The sequence below is a fragment of the Falco cherrug genome, chromosome 5, assembly GCF_023634085.1.
Source record: "Falco cherrug isolate bFalChe1 chromosome 5, bFalChe1.pri, whole genome shotgun sequence".
Classification (NCBI taxonomy): domain Eukaryota; kingdom Metazoa; phylum Chordata; class Aves; order Falconiformes; family Falconidae; genus Falco; species Falco cherrug.
Window position 1 is genome coordinate 70,625,690 of NC_073701.1, and position 16,753 is coordinate 70,642,442.

At 43.8% G+C, this 16,753-nt stretch overlaps 1 protein-coding gene across 1 annotated transcript in view; it reads left to right on the forward strand.

Annotated features, from left to right (window-relative positions):
- Positions 1-277: 277 nt before the first annotated feature.
- The window catches only part of NET1 (neuroepithelial cell transforming 1), a 54,050-nt gene continuing 37,574 nt past the window's right edge, over positions 278-16,753 (forward strand). Inside the window, exon 1 of the mRNA XM_055712062.1 lies at positions 278-454. Within this exon, the coding sequence (XP_055568037.1) occupies positions 321-454 (134 nt within the window). The 5' untranslated portion in view covers positions 278-320. The remainder of the gene's footprint in view (positions 455-16,753) is intronic.

Genomic DNA, 16,753 nt, shown 5'->3' on the forward strand with positions numbered 1-16,753 from the left:
CAGGCCGGCGATGGCCGGTCACAACGGCTCCGTGCCTCAGTTTCCCGCCAGCCGGGGACCTCCCTCGCGCGGGGCAGTAGGGGGCGCTGCGCTCTTCGTCCCCCCCTCCCCCGGCCGGCCCGCGTCCGTCAGAGCGGCGCCCTCGTGCCTCCTGGCCACGCGCCCCGCCCGCCGCGCTGATTGGCCTCTGCCGCTACCGCCGCCATTTTCAAACCGCCGGTTCGCTGCTGCCGGTACTACTGTCGCCATTTTCCGCCGAGCGGAAGCGGTGCGGCTTGGCTAGTCCCCGCCTTCTCCCTTCCCTGGTACGACGTGTAGCCATGGAGGCAGAGCCTGTTGGCCAGAAGCCCTCTCGGCTGAGACGAGGCAAGGCCAGTGCCGGGACATGCGCCAGCCACTCGCCCCCGGCGAACAGCACCCCCGCGGTGACCGCCTCGGCAGCCTCCTGCAACCGGTAGGAGCCGCGATCCCTCCCCGTTCCCCCGTCAGAGGCTGGAGCCCTGCCAGTAGCACACGGTTCCCCCTGGCTCGTGCGCGCCCCGCGAAGGGGGACCCCACCGTTCCCCTGGCTTACAAGGCGGGGGGCTCCTTTCAGCCTGCAGAGGACGCTGCTCCCTCCTGTCTTCTAAAGGGAGACCCCCGGCAGGCCGTGGGGGAGCCCTCACCCTCCTGTCTTACAAGGGATATTCCCTCCTTGCGGTTGTACGGGACTCCCTTCCTAAGTCATAAGGAGAATTCCTCTCCTGCAGGCTGTGGGGGGCCCCCTGCCTTCTTATGAGACAGACACTTAACACACATACACACGCTCAACCCAGATCGTAGGGGATGCCTCTCTCTATGTTCTATAACGGAGGACACCCCCGGCAGGCTTCCGCCCCTGACTTATAAGGTGAACGTGTCTCCTATAATTAGGTGAGGGGTTCATCAACACCCCATCTTGTATGGTAGGAGCTGGGGAGGGGCATTCCTCAGGCCATAACCAGTTTTCCTGTCTGTTCCTGTCCCGTAATGGTGGGGTGTCTTTAACGTCCCCTGGAGCGATTGGCTGAGCCTCCAGGATCTCTGCAGGCCCTAACAGCAGATCAACTCCCTCTCCTGGGCATGGAGAGACCCTTCTCAGCTCCAGCGTCAGTCCTGGCTTTTACTCTGATTTTTAAATCCCTGTGTATACCATCTATTACTGTTATTTTGATATGTTGAACTCGGGATGCTTTTCCAAGACCACCCAGTGAAAGAAACTGTTACTACTTAAGTTAACCTGAAGATCAGTTTATGTGTTGACCCAAAAAAAGTTACCTGTATGTGTTTATAAGGAGCTCCTGCCCTATCAGAAGCTGACCCCTGAGTGAATCATCTCCTGCTGACTCCTATCTAGACAAACCCAGATTGATCAGCAGAGGCTTCTGTTTTCTGTTGCCTTCAGGGTTAGGAAGTGATTTCTCCAGGTGTGCAGGTGATGGAGAAACCACCCATTTCTGACAAATGTGGCTTTAGTTACCTCAGCACAGTTTCTACCTCCAGCTGCTGTATTTGGGCAGAGGTTCACTCCTAGATGTGATCTCTTCCTCGCTGCCCTGGTTCTTTGTGCCTGATGCGGGACTGCAGCCCTTTGCATCCCAACTTGGCAGCTGCTTGGGTTGGAGTGTTGAGAAGTGCTCGTGCTTTTCTTCCAGCTTCATTTGTGCCATGGGAATGAGTGAGAGGAAGGTGACTGGGGCAGTCCCTTGTTTTGAAACCTAGTGAAATTGCCCATGGACTGGAGTGCATGTTCTTTATTGGGTGACTTAAAGCAAAGCAAGGTAAACACTGATGAGCTTGGTTTTCGTAATGGCTGGTTTTAGTAACCATTCTGGATGGCAGAACTTTTTAATGAAATTTTAAAAATAAATGTTTTCTTAGAAACATGCTGCAGTATCATCTTGAATATCAAATTGTAGCTCCCTAATTACCGTACTTGAAAAGCATAGCATAATTGAAGGCTTCAGTGATTTGATGAGTTGATGAAACACACTGGCTCAGTTTCTGGGATGGTCGCACATTCCTTTGTGAGGCTTGTCTGTGTGGAGAGGCCCAGGGAAATTGTGATAAAACTGGGAAAGAAGTTTATGCAGATAAGACATGCATGCATTAAACCTTTGTGTGGAGACTCACTAGCAAGATGATGCCAGCTCAGCACCTAGATGTGGTCTTGTGATGTAGGCAGAGCAATTAAGAAGTCGCTGGCTTGAGGCTTGCTTATAGAATAATAGAAGAGTTTAACTGGAAGTGAGTTCTGGGAAGTCTTCAGTCCAACACCTGCTCAAAGCAAGGCCAACTTCAAATTTGTCAGATTGCTCAGAGCATTGGCTGGGCAGGCTTCAGAAACCACAAAGGACAGAGATTTTCTTACCTCTCTGGGTCCCTGTTCCAGAGTTTGACCACACTCGTTGTGGGGGGGGAATATTTTTCCTTTGAGCTAATGGAAATTATCCTTGCTGCAGCTTGTGCATGTTGCCTCCTTTCATTCTGTTGTGTGTGCCCAAGAAGGGTCTGTCTCTGTCTTCTCTCTATTCCCTTTTTAGATAGCTGTAGTCAGCAGTTAGATTCTCCTCTGCCTTCTCTCACCTAGGCTGAGTGAACCTGCTCTCAGTCTTGTTCGTCCTGTGCTCCAGCCCCAACACAGTGTTGTTTGCTGTGGGCTGGATGTGCTCCAGTTGTTGATGTTTCTTGTACTGGGAAGCAAAGCTGGACCTAGTATCCAGATGGGGTCTCACAAGTACTGATTGGCATCATTTGACCTGCTTGCTGTGTTTTTTCCACCCTAAGTAATGCAGAGCCAACCATCTTGCTATAAACCACTAATAACAGAATTCAAATTGTTTAACGCCTAGTTCAGCTGTTGGGCAACTGGCAAACTAGGACAGAGGGACAGTTGGTTGGTTGTTTAAAAAAAAAAAAGCCAAACAAACACAAAACAACCTGGAAGCAACTGGGGGGGGGGGGTGTTAGTTGGGGTGTTGGGGGTTTTTTAAACTGCTTTAGCCAACTGTGCAAAATCTGTGTCTTGTGTTCAGGAGTCCAGCTGCCAGTCTAACCTTGTAGGGCTTTAAGCCAGTTTAACTTGTAGGGCTGGTATATGTTAGTGTGTGACTTCTTCCCCTTGATAATGGTGAGTACATCTATCCACTTGTTGCAGGCAGGATCAGTACTTGAGTCTCTAGGCTAGGACAGGCAAGAGTTCCAACAGTTTGCGCTGTGTTTGTGGTCTGAACAGCCAGCCTGCTGCACAGGGCTGCTCTGAACAGAAAATCCACAAGCTGGGGTGGTTGAATTCAGCTAGGCCTCCAGGAGAGCCACACAGGACACTTCAGCAAAGGCCACTACTTCCTAAGTTAGCACTCTTGCACTAGAACATAAATATATTTAAACATGCACAATAAGTTACCTCAGTCTCACTGTTAATTTGCTTTAACCTTGTGAGTGTGTGTACACATGCAGGAAAAAGCTCTTGTCTCCAGCCCTGTAACCTGACCCTGGAGGAGGGAATCCTCTGCCCGCCAGCCTGATTTTAGTCGGGTATCTGTCTGGGCAGAAATGGAGCTCCAGTTGCAGGCCTGAAGCCTCTGGGAGTCTCTGTTGAATGCACTAAATACATTCAGCAATCTTTGAGGACGAGGTAATATCTTTCGTTAGACATGTCCTCTTGCAGACCCTGCCTTGCTTTTGTACCATTAGACTTTCATGGCTACAACATTCCTGAGTAGTCTCAAATCCACTGTTTCAGTGAGGTTTTTTAAGTATTAGTTTGACTTTCATAGGAAGCATTATGTTTCACTTCTGTGATGCTAGAGAATTCCTGATGCTTCCAAAAGATGGGTATGTGGTTGGGGAGGTGTGAAGGGATGTGGTTTGGACAGAGTATTTGTAGTCAGTCTCTTGTCTATGTAATCCCAGAGCTGTATCTAAAAAGGGAGGAGACAGTTGATAGCATGCTAGAGACAGTGACTTCACACAGTTATGAACAGTGAATGTTTCCTCCGATAGCTCTAGACTGGGGGCTGCTTTAACATCTTATAATTTTCCATTCATCCCTTTCCCCCATTGGCAATACCACTGTAACTCTCGCACAGCAATGTGATTCAGGTTTAAGGTATAAACATGAGAGGTGGTTGCTCAGTTGAACAAAGGGAGAGGAAGCTATAGAGTGTGCCCAAAGAGCAGCCCTGAAGGGGGAGTGAGGGATGGGTTTACCAAGAATGCATTCTCTCTGTTGCCAGCTAGTTTTTGACCCAGAATCAGACAGCATTACTAGTTGCTGGATGAGTTTCTCTGAACCTTGTGCCCCCAGCTCTGGCAGCTAGAAGACGACCAAAATAAATTGCAGGTAGGTTTCTGGGACAGATAAAGGAAACTTTGCTTTTGGTTTTGTTTGCTTTGTAATCTTGTTCCCAGCTTCATAGTTTATCTAGTCTCAAGGTGAATCCAGGTGAAGCTGACAGCTCAGGGGCATGTTATCTCTTCTGAGGTAACACACTTACATAAAACATCAGATCCTCTCTCCTGCCCCAGACACGCTATCTAACCCCAACTTGCATCTTGCATACATCTTTTGCCAAGCTGTGTGAGCCAGTGTTGGAGGGTGGCTCTGGAGGAGCTCCCTCCAGCTGGGATGGCCCAGCACGCCACTGGGAGAAGACAGGTACCATCCAACTCCAGGCAAGCCTGGAGCTTGCCAAATTTTTTTAATCTTTATCCAGAGTCAACTTTTCTCTCAGATATCTAGAAACATTCTGTAGCTTTTATATTTCAGAGGCACCTGGAGACGATCGTGCAGGGCTGGAGTACTGCTGTGCTGAGCTTTTGAGGACAGAGATGGGCTGTCAAGTCACACATCTAATAAAAGCCCTATCTCATACTGCCCTTCTTGAGTGTCTGCATCTTTGGTAGTACAGAGCCACAGTTCTTTTCAACCACTAATGCTATGACTCGCATGTGGTGTTGTGCCTGTTTTGTGATCTGTTGTTACTTGCTTGGCACCTGGGGTCCCAGACCTCATGAAGACAGTGCAGTTCTGAACAAGAGACAGTGACGTGTTGCTTTGAGACAAGCTATCTGCAGTGGGAAGGAAAGAGGATCACAGTTGATTGTACATATTCATGTTCTTGTAAATATTTTAATTGTAACTGTCACTTCTCAGTAGTTATTCAAATGAGATTAATCTCAATTAACTGGCTGACTTTGTATGGAAGGATGAAAAGAAACTAGTGGTTTCTATTTAAGTCACATTAGGGTGGAAGGTGGAAAAGTTGCTCAGTTGTCAAATTGTGCAAGCAAGGGTGGTGTCATGGTAAGTCCCTGAGCAAAAGCTGGTCTGAAGCAGGCTGACCAGTGTTGACTTGAGAAAGCAAGGACAGCTTCTGTCTGGTGTGATCAACGGATTGGGCTGACAAAGGAGCTCTGTAGAGTAGCAGGTGTTGGAGAAGAGCTGAGAGTCTGGTTTTGTGTTTTGTCACAGTGCAACTGACCAGCTGCCAAAGGTGGGTTCCGGGTTCCCCAAACCAGCTCTGTTCCTGCTGCTTTCCTTGCAGCAGTCCCAGTCACTGTTTGGCTGCAGGATGAACTGGGTAGTTAGTTTTCTGTTGAACCAGTACCCCCCCCCCCAAAAAAAGCTAAGTTTTGCACTTAATCAGCAGTTGAACCACCTTTCCCTATGACCAGATGATTACTGAATTAGGCTTGCAGGGATGTGGCCGGGAGGAAGGGGGAAAGATAACCTTTTTTGATGGCACCGTGCAGTCACACTGGAGATGTGTAATGTGAAGCAAGACCCTTCACTGCAGCCTGGGCAGGAGGTTTGTCAAGAGGTTTGTTTCTGTAGCAGAAATGGGAGCGAAGAAGCTGTTTGTCCACGCAGGAGAAGGATGGGGTCTAAGGAAGCATCTGAAGAGAGTCCTTCCTGAATTATATGTTTACATATTAAACAAACAAAAAAAGCTTTTCAAAAATCTTCCCTGATCACCCACTGACCACCACTGTTCTGCAATCTGCAGTAAACTCTTCAATTGGCTTTTATTTATTCGCTTTACACATTTATCCTACTGAAAGGCAATTGTTTGTTGACCAGTGACCTAGCACTTGTGAAGGCAAAGTGTTTTTGATGATGATGGCTCTCTCTTTCCTTTCTTCTCCTAATTACGGCTTTTCTGAAATGAATGTTTGTTTCCTTTTGATCTTTGTTGTGATTAAAGCCTATATTCCATCAGACTTTCTTGGGCTGGTAAAATAGTAATGAAGAGTGCAAACACACACTTTTCTTTCCTATTATCACATCAAAGTTAGCACAAATGGAAACTTTTACTCCACTGAAGAAGGTAGCTATTAAAATGCTTGACTTGAACATAATTGGAAGCTACAGTGTAGCTTTCAGAAAATGTCTAGAGGCTCTTCTATTACCACTGTTTTTTATTCCAAAAGCAAGCTGTGAGTGTCTGTGTCTGAATGTGTTCAGGCACGGTAGGTTTATATGCAACCACTTCAATCAGTTGTCCTTCCATGGGCCTCAAACACGCAGCTCACAGGAGACAAGTAACGCTGCAGTAGCCATAGTAGCCTAAATTGTGTGACCATATTTTGGCCTGAAGTTACTGTAAGAGCATGCTGATGCTTCAGCAATTGTTCATAAAAATCAAATAAGGGTTTGGGGCTTTTAAGGGTGCGTTTGTGTTTTGTGTTTCTCCTCAGCTGTTCTTTGCACAAGAACCCCACAATGATTCAGCAACTGGCTTGAAACAAAATACCCCTAAAACTGAGTGGCTTTACACTGATACAGTGTTCTTGTGACATTATATTTTCTGCCTCCATAGACTGTGTTTCAGTTAAATAGCTAGTACTATTTTAAGGTCATCTTTCCCTACACTTTGAGTGTCAGAGGGTTATTAAAATCCAGCAAACTGTAATGTAATCCTGATGTTACTGGTCAACTATTAACTACTATTGGTGCAAGGGAACTGTCTCGTACCTACAAGGGTCAAAGAAGGTGTGAACATACCTGACTAGTCAGCTGCACAGCTCTGGAAATAGTTCTCAGTTTTCTTGTTAGGATGTGCAAAATATGTTAAAACACAGGCAGAGTTAATAAAACAAGGTGAAGCATACGCTTCATGTACTTTTTGGTGGCCTCTAAACAAGTATCTATGAAATATTGGTAGGGCCTGTGGCACATTCTTGCACCCCCAATGTGCTTGCTGTGTAGTGTGCTGTTTCTCGGTAGTTTGAGACACTTGGAATGAAGTTTCTCATAGGGAAGATGAGATGAGAGTAGGAGGAAGAATACCTGTAAAATTATTCAGAACGTGTCTTTTCTAAAGCATGGTACTGCTGCTTTCCCAACCTATGTGGCAAGTGCTACCAGCCAGTTATTAAAACCTATGAAAACCTTTCAGCCCTCTCAACATCCCTCTGTGTGAATGTTGATTTTGGGTAACACAAGTCTCTTAATTACTATATGCTGATGATAGCCTGCTTGTTATTGTCTTGTAAAATAGAAGTCATGCTACACTTACCAAATAATTATCTTCACTCACAAATCATTATCCTTAACATCCAATTGCTTAAGCCTAGCTATTACTGCTTCAATTAATATTTTCAGGGCAAGCTCATCACAGATGCCTTGCAGAATGCTCCCTTCAGATAAGTAACCTACACTGGATGAAGTAGGATATTACTGCTGAGCCTAGCCAACTTCAGTCCTGCAAGTCAAAAGATAAGGATAGCATCTTTCCTGTAAACATGGTCCCTTGATGCTAGTAAGAATGAGCCCTTCAGTGCTTTTGCACCCAATGAGGTAATCTTTGTGTGTGCTGAAGATATCTTTTCTACAGTTAGGGATGTTCTTAACTCTAGCTGTCTCTTCTGACCAATAAATTGGGCAAAGGGTGGTATGAGCCCATAGCAATGATGTGGTTCAGTGTGATGGGGAGAAGACCACCTCCTCCCTGTCGTGATTTTTTTTTTTTTTTAATTGAGTAGCTGCAGTAGTTAATAAAAAAACCAAAGCCCTTAACCAAATGCACTTGCAGGAGAGATTGGTATCACTCTCCTGACATCTGAGGCAGATTATTAAAATATTCTTTCTAAAATAACAAATTATGTTAACACCTACATCTCCTAATTGGATAGGAATAGAGCACAGAGGTGTTTCCTGCAGTTGCAAGCAACAGTGCAATAGAGTCTACAAAATGTCTGCTTTGTGCCCTCTTACTGCAGACTACACACACTTCCAGATCCCTTCAGCAAATTTAACAGCTGCTGGTTATGATCACTGATCTCCTGGAATCTGCTTTGAAAAGATAAAAATCAATGGCACTGTCGGTCTTATAGAAAGATTAATATGTGAAGAGCTTTATGAAATGGGCCTTGCTGCCTTTGGAGGGAAAGGCCAAGAAAAAGCAACAAATCCTCCTGCTGATCTGGCCAGTGGAAGGACTGACTGACTCCAGACAAGGAGAATCATTTTACTGAAATCATGCAAGTGAGAGACTATCCAGGCATCTACTTCAGTTATCTTAATTTTGGGAGGACACTCTGCCTGTCTTGACCATATCCTGTGCAATCAGAGGAAACTGAATGTAAAGATTCCTTTCTTGAAGGGTGGAATCTTGCATCTGTAATACAAGAGATAACAGGTAAAGGCAGGCAAGGGAACATAAAAACAGGAGAATTTGAAAGGGATGGGAGAATGACTGTATTAGATACTGTAGAGAGCAGGTAGTCTGAGACTATGCTGGAAAATACCAGAGTTCAGCTATTCAAGAACAGCAGAAAGAAGCCTTCCTTCTAAGTCCTGGTGGCAGGCACAGGCTTCTTTGAGGGTAACAGTGGATGTGTTGTGAGTAGCTTTGAAATTAAGCAAATACATGCAAGGCTACAGAAAAAGATGGATCCTCCAAAGAAGGCTGGAGGATGCAGAGAGGAACAATGTGGTTAATATGGAAGACTAGGAAACTATTTTTGTAGTGGTTTGCCAAAGAAGCGTGCAGTAGTTTCCCTAACTTTAGTAAGCATAAGGGACAAGTGTTAAATCAGAGACAGGTCTACCTTATTCAAACAGTGAGCAGAGTTTAGCTGTAGGGAAGGGTTACATCTGTTCCTGACAGACTTTTCTTTTTACCATAACAATAAGATTTTGACATATGCATAAGCGTGAGGTCCAAGTCATACCAAAGTTATCTTGCCTCTTGAACTTGTACTGCACTACCAGAGGCAGCCTGGATGTACCATGTACGCTGCTACCAATTAGACCTCAAGTTCAACAAGTTTAGATAAGAACAGCCTATGGGTTAAAGAAAAGTGTAAGCTGTGAAGGAAAAAAAAACCCTGAGTTTACGGATTTAATCCTCTGCTCAACTCCAGAAACATAACTTGCATCTGTACTGGATAAAAAGGAGTTGTAAAAACTTGAGCTCTAACTATCTGGGAATGTGGAGACAGGGCTTCAGATCAGCATCCTGGTGCTTTGGTGCTTTCCATCATGCCGAGTGGACGTAAAAACAGCACAGACTCAAGGTGTGACTGCTTCCTTGACTGCCCTAGCTTCACAAAAAAGCCTTGAAACTGTTGAATTTGAAACATCCCACCATCTCCCGTTGCTTGCCCTTAATATTTTGAAAGGATTTAAACTCCTGGTTTTGCTTCAGGAGTGTTTTCAGGAGCTCAGATTGAAAATAACTGGAAAACTAATTTATTGACAAGTTTTCTTTTTCCTTGTCTAAATTGGAGAAGAGATGAAAAATGTAAAGACTGCTTCCAAAAATCTTTTCCTGCCCAGGTGGACACATAAGGCTTCTAATTATCAAATTACCTCTCATTCTTTCTCACATGCTGGCATGCAGGTTTCCAGGTGGTAGCCAGCAAACCTCATGCTGCTCTTGGTGTGCCTGCTAGAGACATCTCAAAGCACTCTGTAAGGCTGCCTGTGATCATTGTGTAAGGAGGGAGCATTATCTCTGGTAAACATAGCTAAGGAAATTACTGAAGGGGGTAAGGAAAACTGACAGCCTTAAAGCTCTTCTGCTTTGTTTATGTTTAATGGAGTGGTGGGCATGTCAGGTAGGGCAAAATTGCTGTTAACCTGCAGAATTGCCTGTCACATGGGTAGGCTTTAATGTGTGATATTCTGCAAAGGGGGGTTGGAAATGTGAGTAGGTTTGAGAAAGCGAAGAGCTGTAGCACTGTGGCAGCCTTCTGCAGAGGTAGACCCAGGTATGTTTGTGAAAGGGAAGACTGGAGAAAATAAAGGCGTAGGAAGTGAGGAGGAGAAGCTTGTGCAAGCTGAAGAAGAGGCATTCACATGTCTGATGGGAGAAGAATGAAACTGCTGTTGTTCCACCAACAGAGAACTTGTGGGACATCTTCAGCTTCCACTGTTGGGTCAAACTTTTCAAATGTCAGAACTGTGTACTTCAGGTATTTGCACTGTTACTGTTCCTACTGAGCTAAATGTGCACTATTCACATTTGACATCATACCAGATGTCAAGGCTTTCAGTTTCTGTTGTATTAGGAAGCTTTTGCGTAATTTCTTTTGGTTTCAGTTTTCTGGGCAGCTCTTTGTCTTGCCAAAGTTATGCCAAGTAAAACCTGACCCATTAGGGTTTGAAAATGGGCTTGACTTTTTTTGGGAACCATTTACTGGTGAAAGTATGTGAGCAAATGCCTTAAACCATTTTTCAGAACTGGCAAAGTAGATGTCCTACACTAAAGTCCTCTTCAGCTCTTATGAAGTAATAAATCTGCCAAGCTGTCTTTCACTTCACAGAAGCAGTTTCTTTTAATACAGTAGCACAAGAGAAATGCATAATACTTCTTGGCCTTCCTCATATATTCAGGAGGGTAATATTCTTGGATTTAGCTTATTAAGATATTAGGGGTTATTTTACCAATATCTTTTTTTAAAGTCCTCAGGATAAGCTGTAGGCAAACTTACTGCCTGAAAAAAAGATGTACTCAGTCTTTGCCTAATCCAGGACATAGGAATATGATAAGCAGTTGTCTAGGTCCACATGTATTAGAAGTTTAGAGAAATGGCTTAGAGCATTTTTGTGTGCGTGTCTAGTGTCTGCAGATAACTTGTGAACCTTTCTGTAGATAATGAAAAAGCACTAATTTAAAAGCTTAATAACATAATTTTATAAATGAAGGATCCCTAAATAGGATCTCATCTTTGCTGAAGACTTGGAGAAAGACAGTTGAGGGTAACTGATTTTAAAATATATTTATTTATATATTGCTTGAGTTCATAACTATGGAAATGGTATCTTTTGGCAGTTGTAGTGGCTGTTGCTGTCTGTGGTAGTAAGCAAGCGCAGTCTGGGAGCCTATGAAAGTACATCAGGGAGGTATGCTGGTGAAAGAGTTTAGATCTTACAACTCTATATCTTGAACAGACCTAGAACCACCAAATTTCTTAGGGACATTGGTTGTACTGAGAAGCTGTTGTTACTGTTTGATTTCCTGATTTGCAAATCCTTTCTTGTTGGACTTTTCAGCAATGCATTTCTTTTAAAACATAGCTAAGATTTAAAAGCAATGCATAAATAAAAATATTACCTCATTGAAACTGTTGGTGGAATTCCCAGTAAATTCACAGGTTTTACCATAGCATTCCAGGATTTTACCTTGGACTGCTTTGTACAACGTATTAATTTCAAGTGCCCGTCAACGGAAACTTCCCATCTTGGCTGACTTGCAAGGATTTCCTCTCTGGATACTGGAAAAAATTAATCTCTAACATTAATGCTTGTTTTCTAGCTCTGCTATCAGTTGGCTAATGTCACTTCTTGTCTTCTCTCTTTTTTTCCCTTTCCCTCACAATTCTTTCTTTCCTATCAGATCTGCCAGTATACTTTACACTTTAATTTTTGCATCAGATGTAAATCTGCTGTCATCTGTGGTGTTGCCCTGAAGAAACAGCAGGAAACATGTTGTTTCTGGTGAATGTCAAGCCACTGCAGCAATGAAACTTAAAGTTTTGAAATGCCTGAGAAAGGAAAGCAGTAATAGGGCAATCCTGACAAGAATATGTGGAAGGAAGAACTCTTCCCAGAAAGGAATGTGATAGTGAGATGAACAAATGCTGGGAAGCAATAGAGTGAGAGAAACAAAATGGTTGTATGAAAGTTTCCCTGAAAAATAATTCATAAGTGGGGAGGAAACAGCTGGTGATGATGCTGAGGTAAAGCAGTTTATGAGGATGGAAAAGCCTTTTCCCCTAGTGTAAGTCAGCTGAAGATTAAACAGTATGTAAGCTCTATATGGACAATTCCCAGGGAAACTGATGGAATTTGAATACTTGTATTCCTTTTACAATGGCAATGTTTGGCCGCTTTTTGCGAGTTAAAAGATGTAAGCATTTAGAATTCACTGAATTCTTTCTTAAATTTCAAAATTCTGCTCACAACTAATGACTATTCATGTTTGCATTGGAGCTGTTCTTGAAAATAGTGTCTCTTGTGTAATTTGTGTAATATGGGTTTCTATTTAGTGTGGGTGTCCATAATAGTGAAGCTGGTACCCTGAAACTTTTGCTGCTGTGGTTGAAGTGCCTTCTAAAAATCTGAAATGTAAACAAGTGCAGGAATTACTTCATCTGCTAACCAAGACTAGCAGTTGAATATAAATATAAAATACTCCAGGAAAATTCATCCACTGGATCCTGAAAAAGACTTTAGGTAGGTCATTAGATTTGAATTTGGCTTGGAAATTAGTATTATCACCTAAGCTCTTCCTGAATGGAGTTTTGTCTTGCAAGACCAGGTCCTACAGTGAGTTGGCCAGTGTGCCATCTTCCACAGAGCTTATCCAAGCGACTGGGATGGCTGTTGCTGAAAGATTTCTGCTTTGCATCCTAATGGAAAAAATACTTCATGCAGTGGAGTGCCATGGAGGACTGGGCCTTCAGTAAATATGGTAGGAGCATGTCCTTAGCAGACAACCACCACTTTACCTTGTGCATGTCTTCACAGCCTTGTGTGGGCAGTGCCCCATTCAAGCATGACTTAGTCACCCCCAACAAGCCCTGAACACAAAGGCTGCAGACATGAGCTGAGGAATTGGATTAATCTTCAAAACTAAACCGTATCACACTATTAAGATACCCAGTGAGCTGGAGAAAATGGCAAGTGAAGGTCTGCAATTTGCTTCCAAATAGGATTTTACATGGTTAAGTTTGTCTTCCTAGCTGTACATCTTCCTTGCTTCCCAGCTTTTATATTCTGCAGGCCAAATTTCAGTGATCCCTGGAAAGCAGCTGCAGTTTCGTGTAGTATTCACATGCCAAAATACATACCTTGTTCTTTGAACTGTTTAAAACTTGCAGCTTCGTTGTTTCAGCTGGGGTACCTCATCCCTTAAACTATTCTTGAGTTTTGCCGCACCTGAAATTGCAGGTTGCCAGCAAAGCTGCCTAACTCTGTGGTGCCATGCACTTGGTGGTCCCACAGTTACCACATCCTGGTGAGAGGGGAAGTACCTTACTAAATGTGTTGACATAATTGTAAGCAATTATCTGACCAAACCTTCAACTTTACCTGCAAATGGACAGGAAGGCAGGTTTGATCACAGGCCTTGACTTCCCGGTGCCTTGCCCTCCTCAAGCAATTTTATTTAGGGTTACTTTTGAAGTCTTCCCAAAAATTAAAGCAAGGACAGAGGCCGTCCCAGTAGTCTTAACAGGGAGGAAAAAAGCACAGGTTATTTCAGACCTAAGTGTCAGATGTTTGGACAGATCCAAGGTGGACAAGGCAATTTGTTCCTTGAGCGGGACCCCATGCTTGTCCATAACTTCTCCAAAAGAAGTGTTTGTACCCTGAAGAGGGGTGTAAAGTATATCTGTGCAGCCAGAGTCTTACAGGCTTTGTGCTGTGAGCACCACCCCTGCTACATTTGGCTGGCTCGCTGTTACCTTTATTCTTGATCTTTAACTTTGGTGAAGCCAAAGAAAATGCAGACTTCAACAACAGCAAAAAAAGGCATAATGCCAATAATGTAGTTAGAATTGCAAATTCGGGTGGGCCCCACCTTATGTGGAGGAGTAGGAACAACCTTGGCTAAAGTTTCCTGCATGTTTTAGCAAGCAGTCCCAAGGACAGACAATAATGCAGCCTGATTTCCTACGGAGCTGGCTTGTGCTTGGATTCTCTGATGTCTTTTTCTCCCCACCTTCATGGCTGAGGTGTAACAGTTCATTCATGATGTGCAAAGTTGAGAGAGAAAGAGGGTTTTTAAAAAAAAAAAAAAAAATGCTGTGGAGATCAGGTGCTTGAGTCAGGAATAGAGGTAAGGTCTGTTAGGAAAGCCATGAACAGGCTTACTTGATGCTGGGGGCCTGGGCTCTCCTGGGTTATGATACCAGAGGTGGCTGAGCATGATTTGCTGATGCTGCTGTGCAAAATACTTTATTCTTCCTGCAGTGTGAGGGGTGGGCATGTAGCAGGAGAGCTCCTGGGAAGACCTCCCAGTGCCATTTGGAAGAGGCTCAGGCTTCTCCTTTTTTCTCCCCCATCTTTTTCGTGTGTCTTCCTGGAGCACCGTTGCCGCCAGGAGCTTTCTTCTTGCTGTGTTCTCCTGTGCTCCTGAAGCGCACAGAGGGAACTCGAGAGTATGAAATATGGGACTCCAGAGCCACTGCTGGATCAGGCAGAGCTTTCTAATTTTCTCAGTCCCTTCAGGAGCTGCCAAGCACGCAATGAAATCCTCTCCCTCTAGGTGTCACCGCTGGATTGGTAAACAGCCTTTTTCCTTCCACATCGGCCCAAGATACAACCTGGGTGTTAACATTGCACTCCTGCTCTGAGCCTAGTATTTATAATAAATTGACCACTTGGGCTACATTTGGGTTTAATTTCGTTTTATTGAGTCAAATGGTTAGTGCTTCCCCACCCATCACGAAAGGAAATAACTTCTTGAATACCACCCGCTGACTTTTTCTTTCTTCTGTAACATACTGTCTGCTGACCATGCCCCTTCCCTAAATCAGGTCAGCTCAAAGGTGATTTGGGGGGAGAAAAGTGAGCAGGGAACCAAAACATGTGAACACATCCTGGATGCCCTGGGCTCTTAGCACGTGGGTGGGCTGAACGAGGAACACAGCAGGGCTGGGAGCATTCATCACCTGTGTCTTCACTTAAAAGCTCTCCTGCAAAGTTGTCTGGGTGGTTCCAAACTTATTTCTGAGAACCCAGAATATGTTAGTCTTTATGCAATAAGCTTTTGTGGTCTCTCTGATGCCAAAGTTAAATTAAGCTGATTTCCCTCCCCCGCATACATAAACGTCTTATGACTTTGTAACTGCTTTTGTATCTTGCTCAGTGAGAAAGTCCGTTAAAGTGCTTGGCTTAGTTTAAACCTCTAGATGCAAGGTTTTCCAGTGAATCTAAGTGATTTAATTCCTGTGGGTGACTTTTTTTAACGCCAGATGTGTTCATGACGCCCTTATACTGGCTGGAAAATATCACCCAGAGCACTACAAAGCATTAACTAATTAGTGGCCTGTACTCAAAGTCCTTCAAAAATGACATTGCTGTTCATTTCATGGGAGTTTGCACTTCATACAGTCATCTTTTGAAGCAGGGGGCCTGAGCAGCTGACTTTGTTATAGCTGTTTTACAGAGGGGTCAGCTTCAAACTCAGCAGGTAAGGACATCGACGCCAATGCAGAAGTGCTGACTTTCAGAAAAAAGTCTATTAACCACAACACAGCCTGGCCTCTGGCTTGCCCACCTAGAGGGCTGCCAGCTGCTGTTAGTGTCATGTCCCCTTCCCTAAGGTGTTTTATATCAGTAAAATGAGTTGGTGTTTTAACTTATGCTGTATCAATGCTTGGGAAAGAAGGTGTTCACTGTAACAGGTGAAGTGTTGAGATACACAATGTTGTCAATGCAATAGTCCTTATCGTTGTATCAAGCCATGTTTTCTGAACCAGGCTTACATATGTAATGTTTTGTGTTGCTGCTTGTTATTTCGGCTGACAATGTATCTCTTACTCAGTTTTTGACATTCGTTTTGATTTGTTAGTGATTATCTCTTTGCATCGAGCTTACTGTACTTTGTAGTTGCATGCAGTGGGCTGTTGCAATACTAATTCCTACACGTGAGGGGGCAGATTTGAGATTGTTCTGGAACCTAAATCTATTTTCTTTGTGTAAAGAATTGCTTCAGGATAATCTTTAGAAGAGACAAAAGTAATTTTTGTATTAACTGTCAAAGAATGTTCTCTTGAACATGAATAACCACTAGTTCAGCTGAGTGATTTTTAATAATGGGTTTCCTGTGAACATGTCTAGCAGACTTTCTCTTCTTTTAAAGATGCTACGTTCTTGCTAGAGAGGTGCTATTTTTCCCTTGCACTGTGAGATTTTTGTATGTGGGTGGGTGGTTTGTTGTAATAACTGGAAATTGTTATAATGCTTTTAATAAAACTTCATTATTACTTTGTTTAAAACTTGAAAACAGACTTCAGGTGTATTTATATTTCTCCCATGGAAAGAGATTAGAGACTCGTGTCTGAACTCTCCTCCCTTTCTCATAGTGCTAGCTCATATGTCTTCCTTGGCCCCTGAGCAGCTGCCTTTCCCTGCCAACCTCCGTAAAATTATCCCTGGAGGCAGCAGTTCCTTGTCTACTGCAGTAACTACATTTTCTCTGATTTCTTAATCCTTCATCTGTATTGTTTTGTCTGAGTTTCAAGCTCTCTTTCGTTTCCTTGCAGGCCTTTCTTT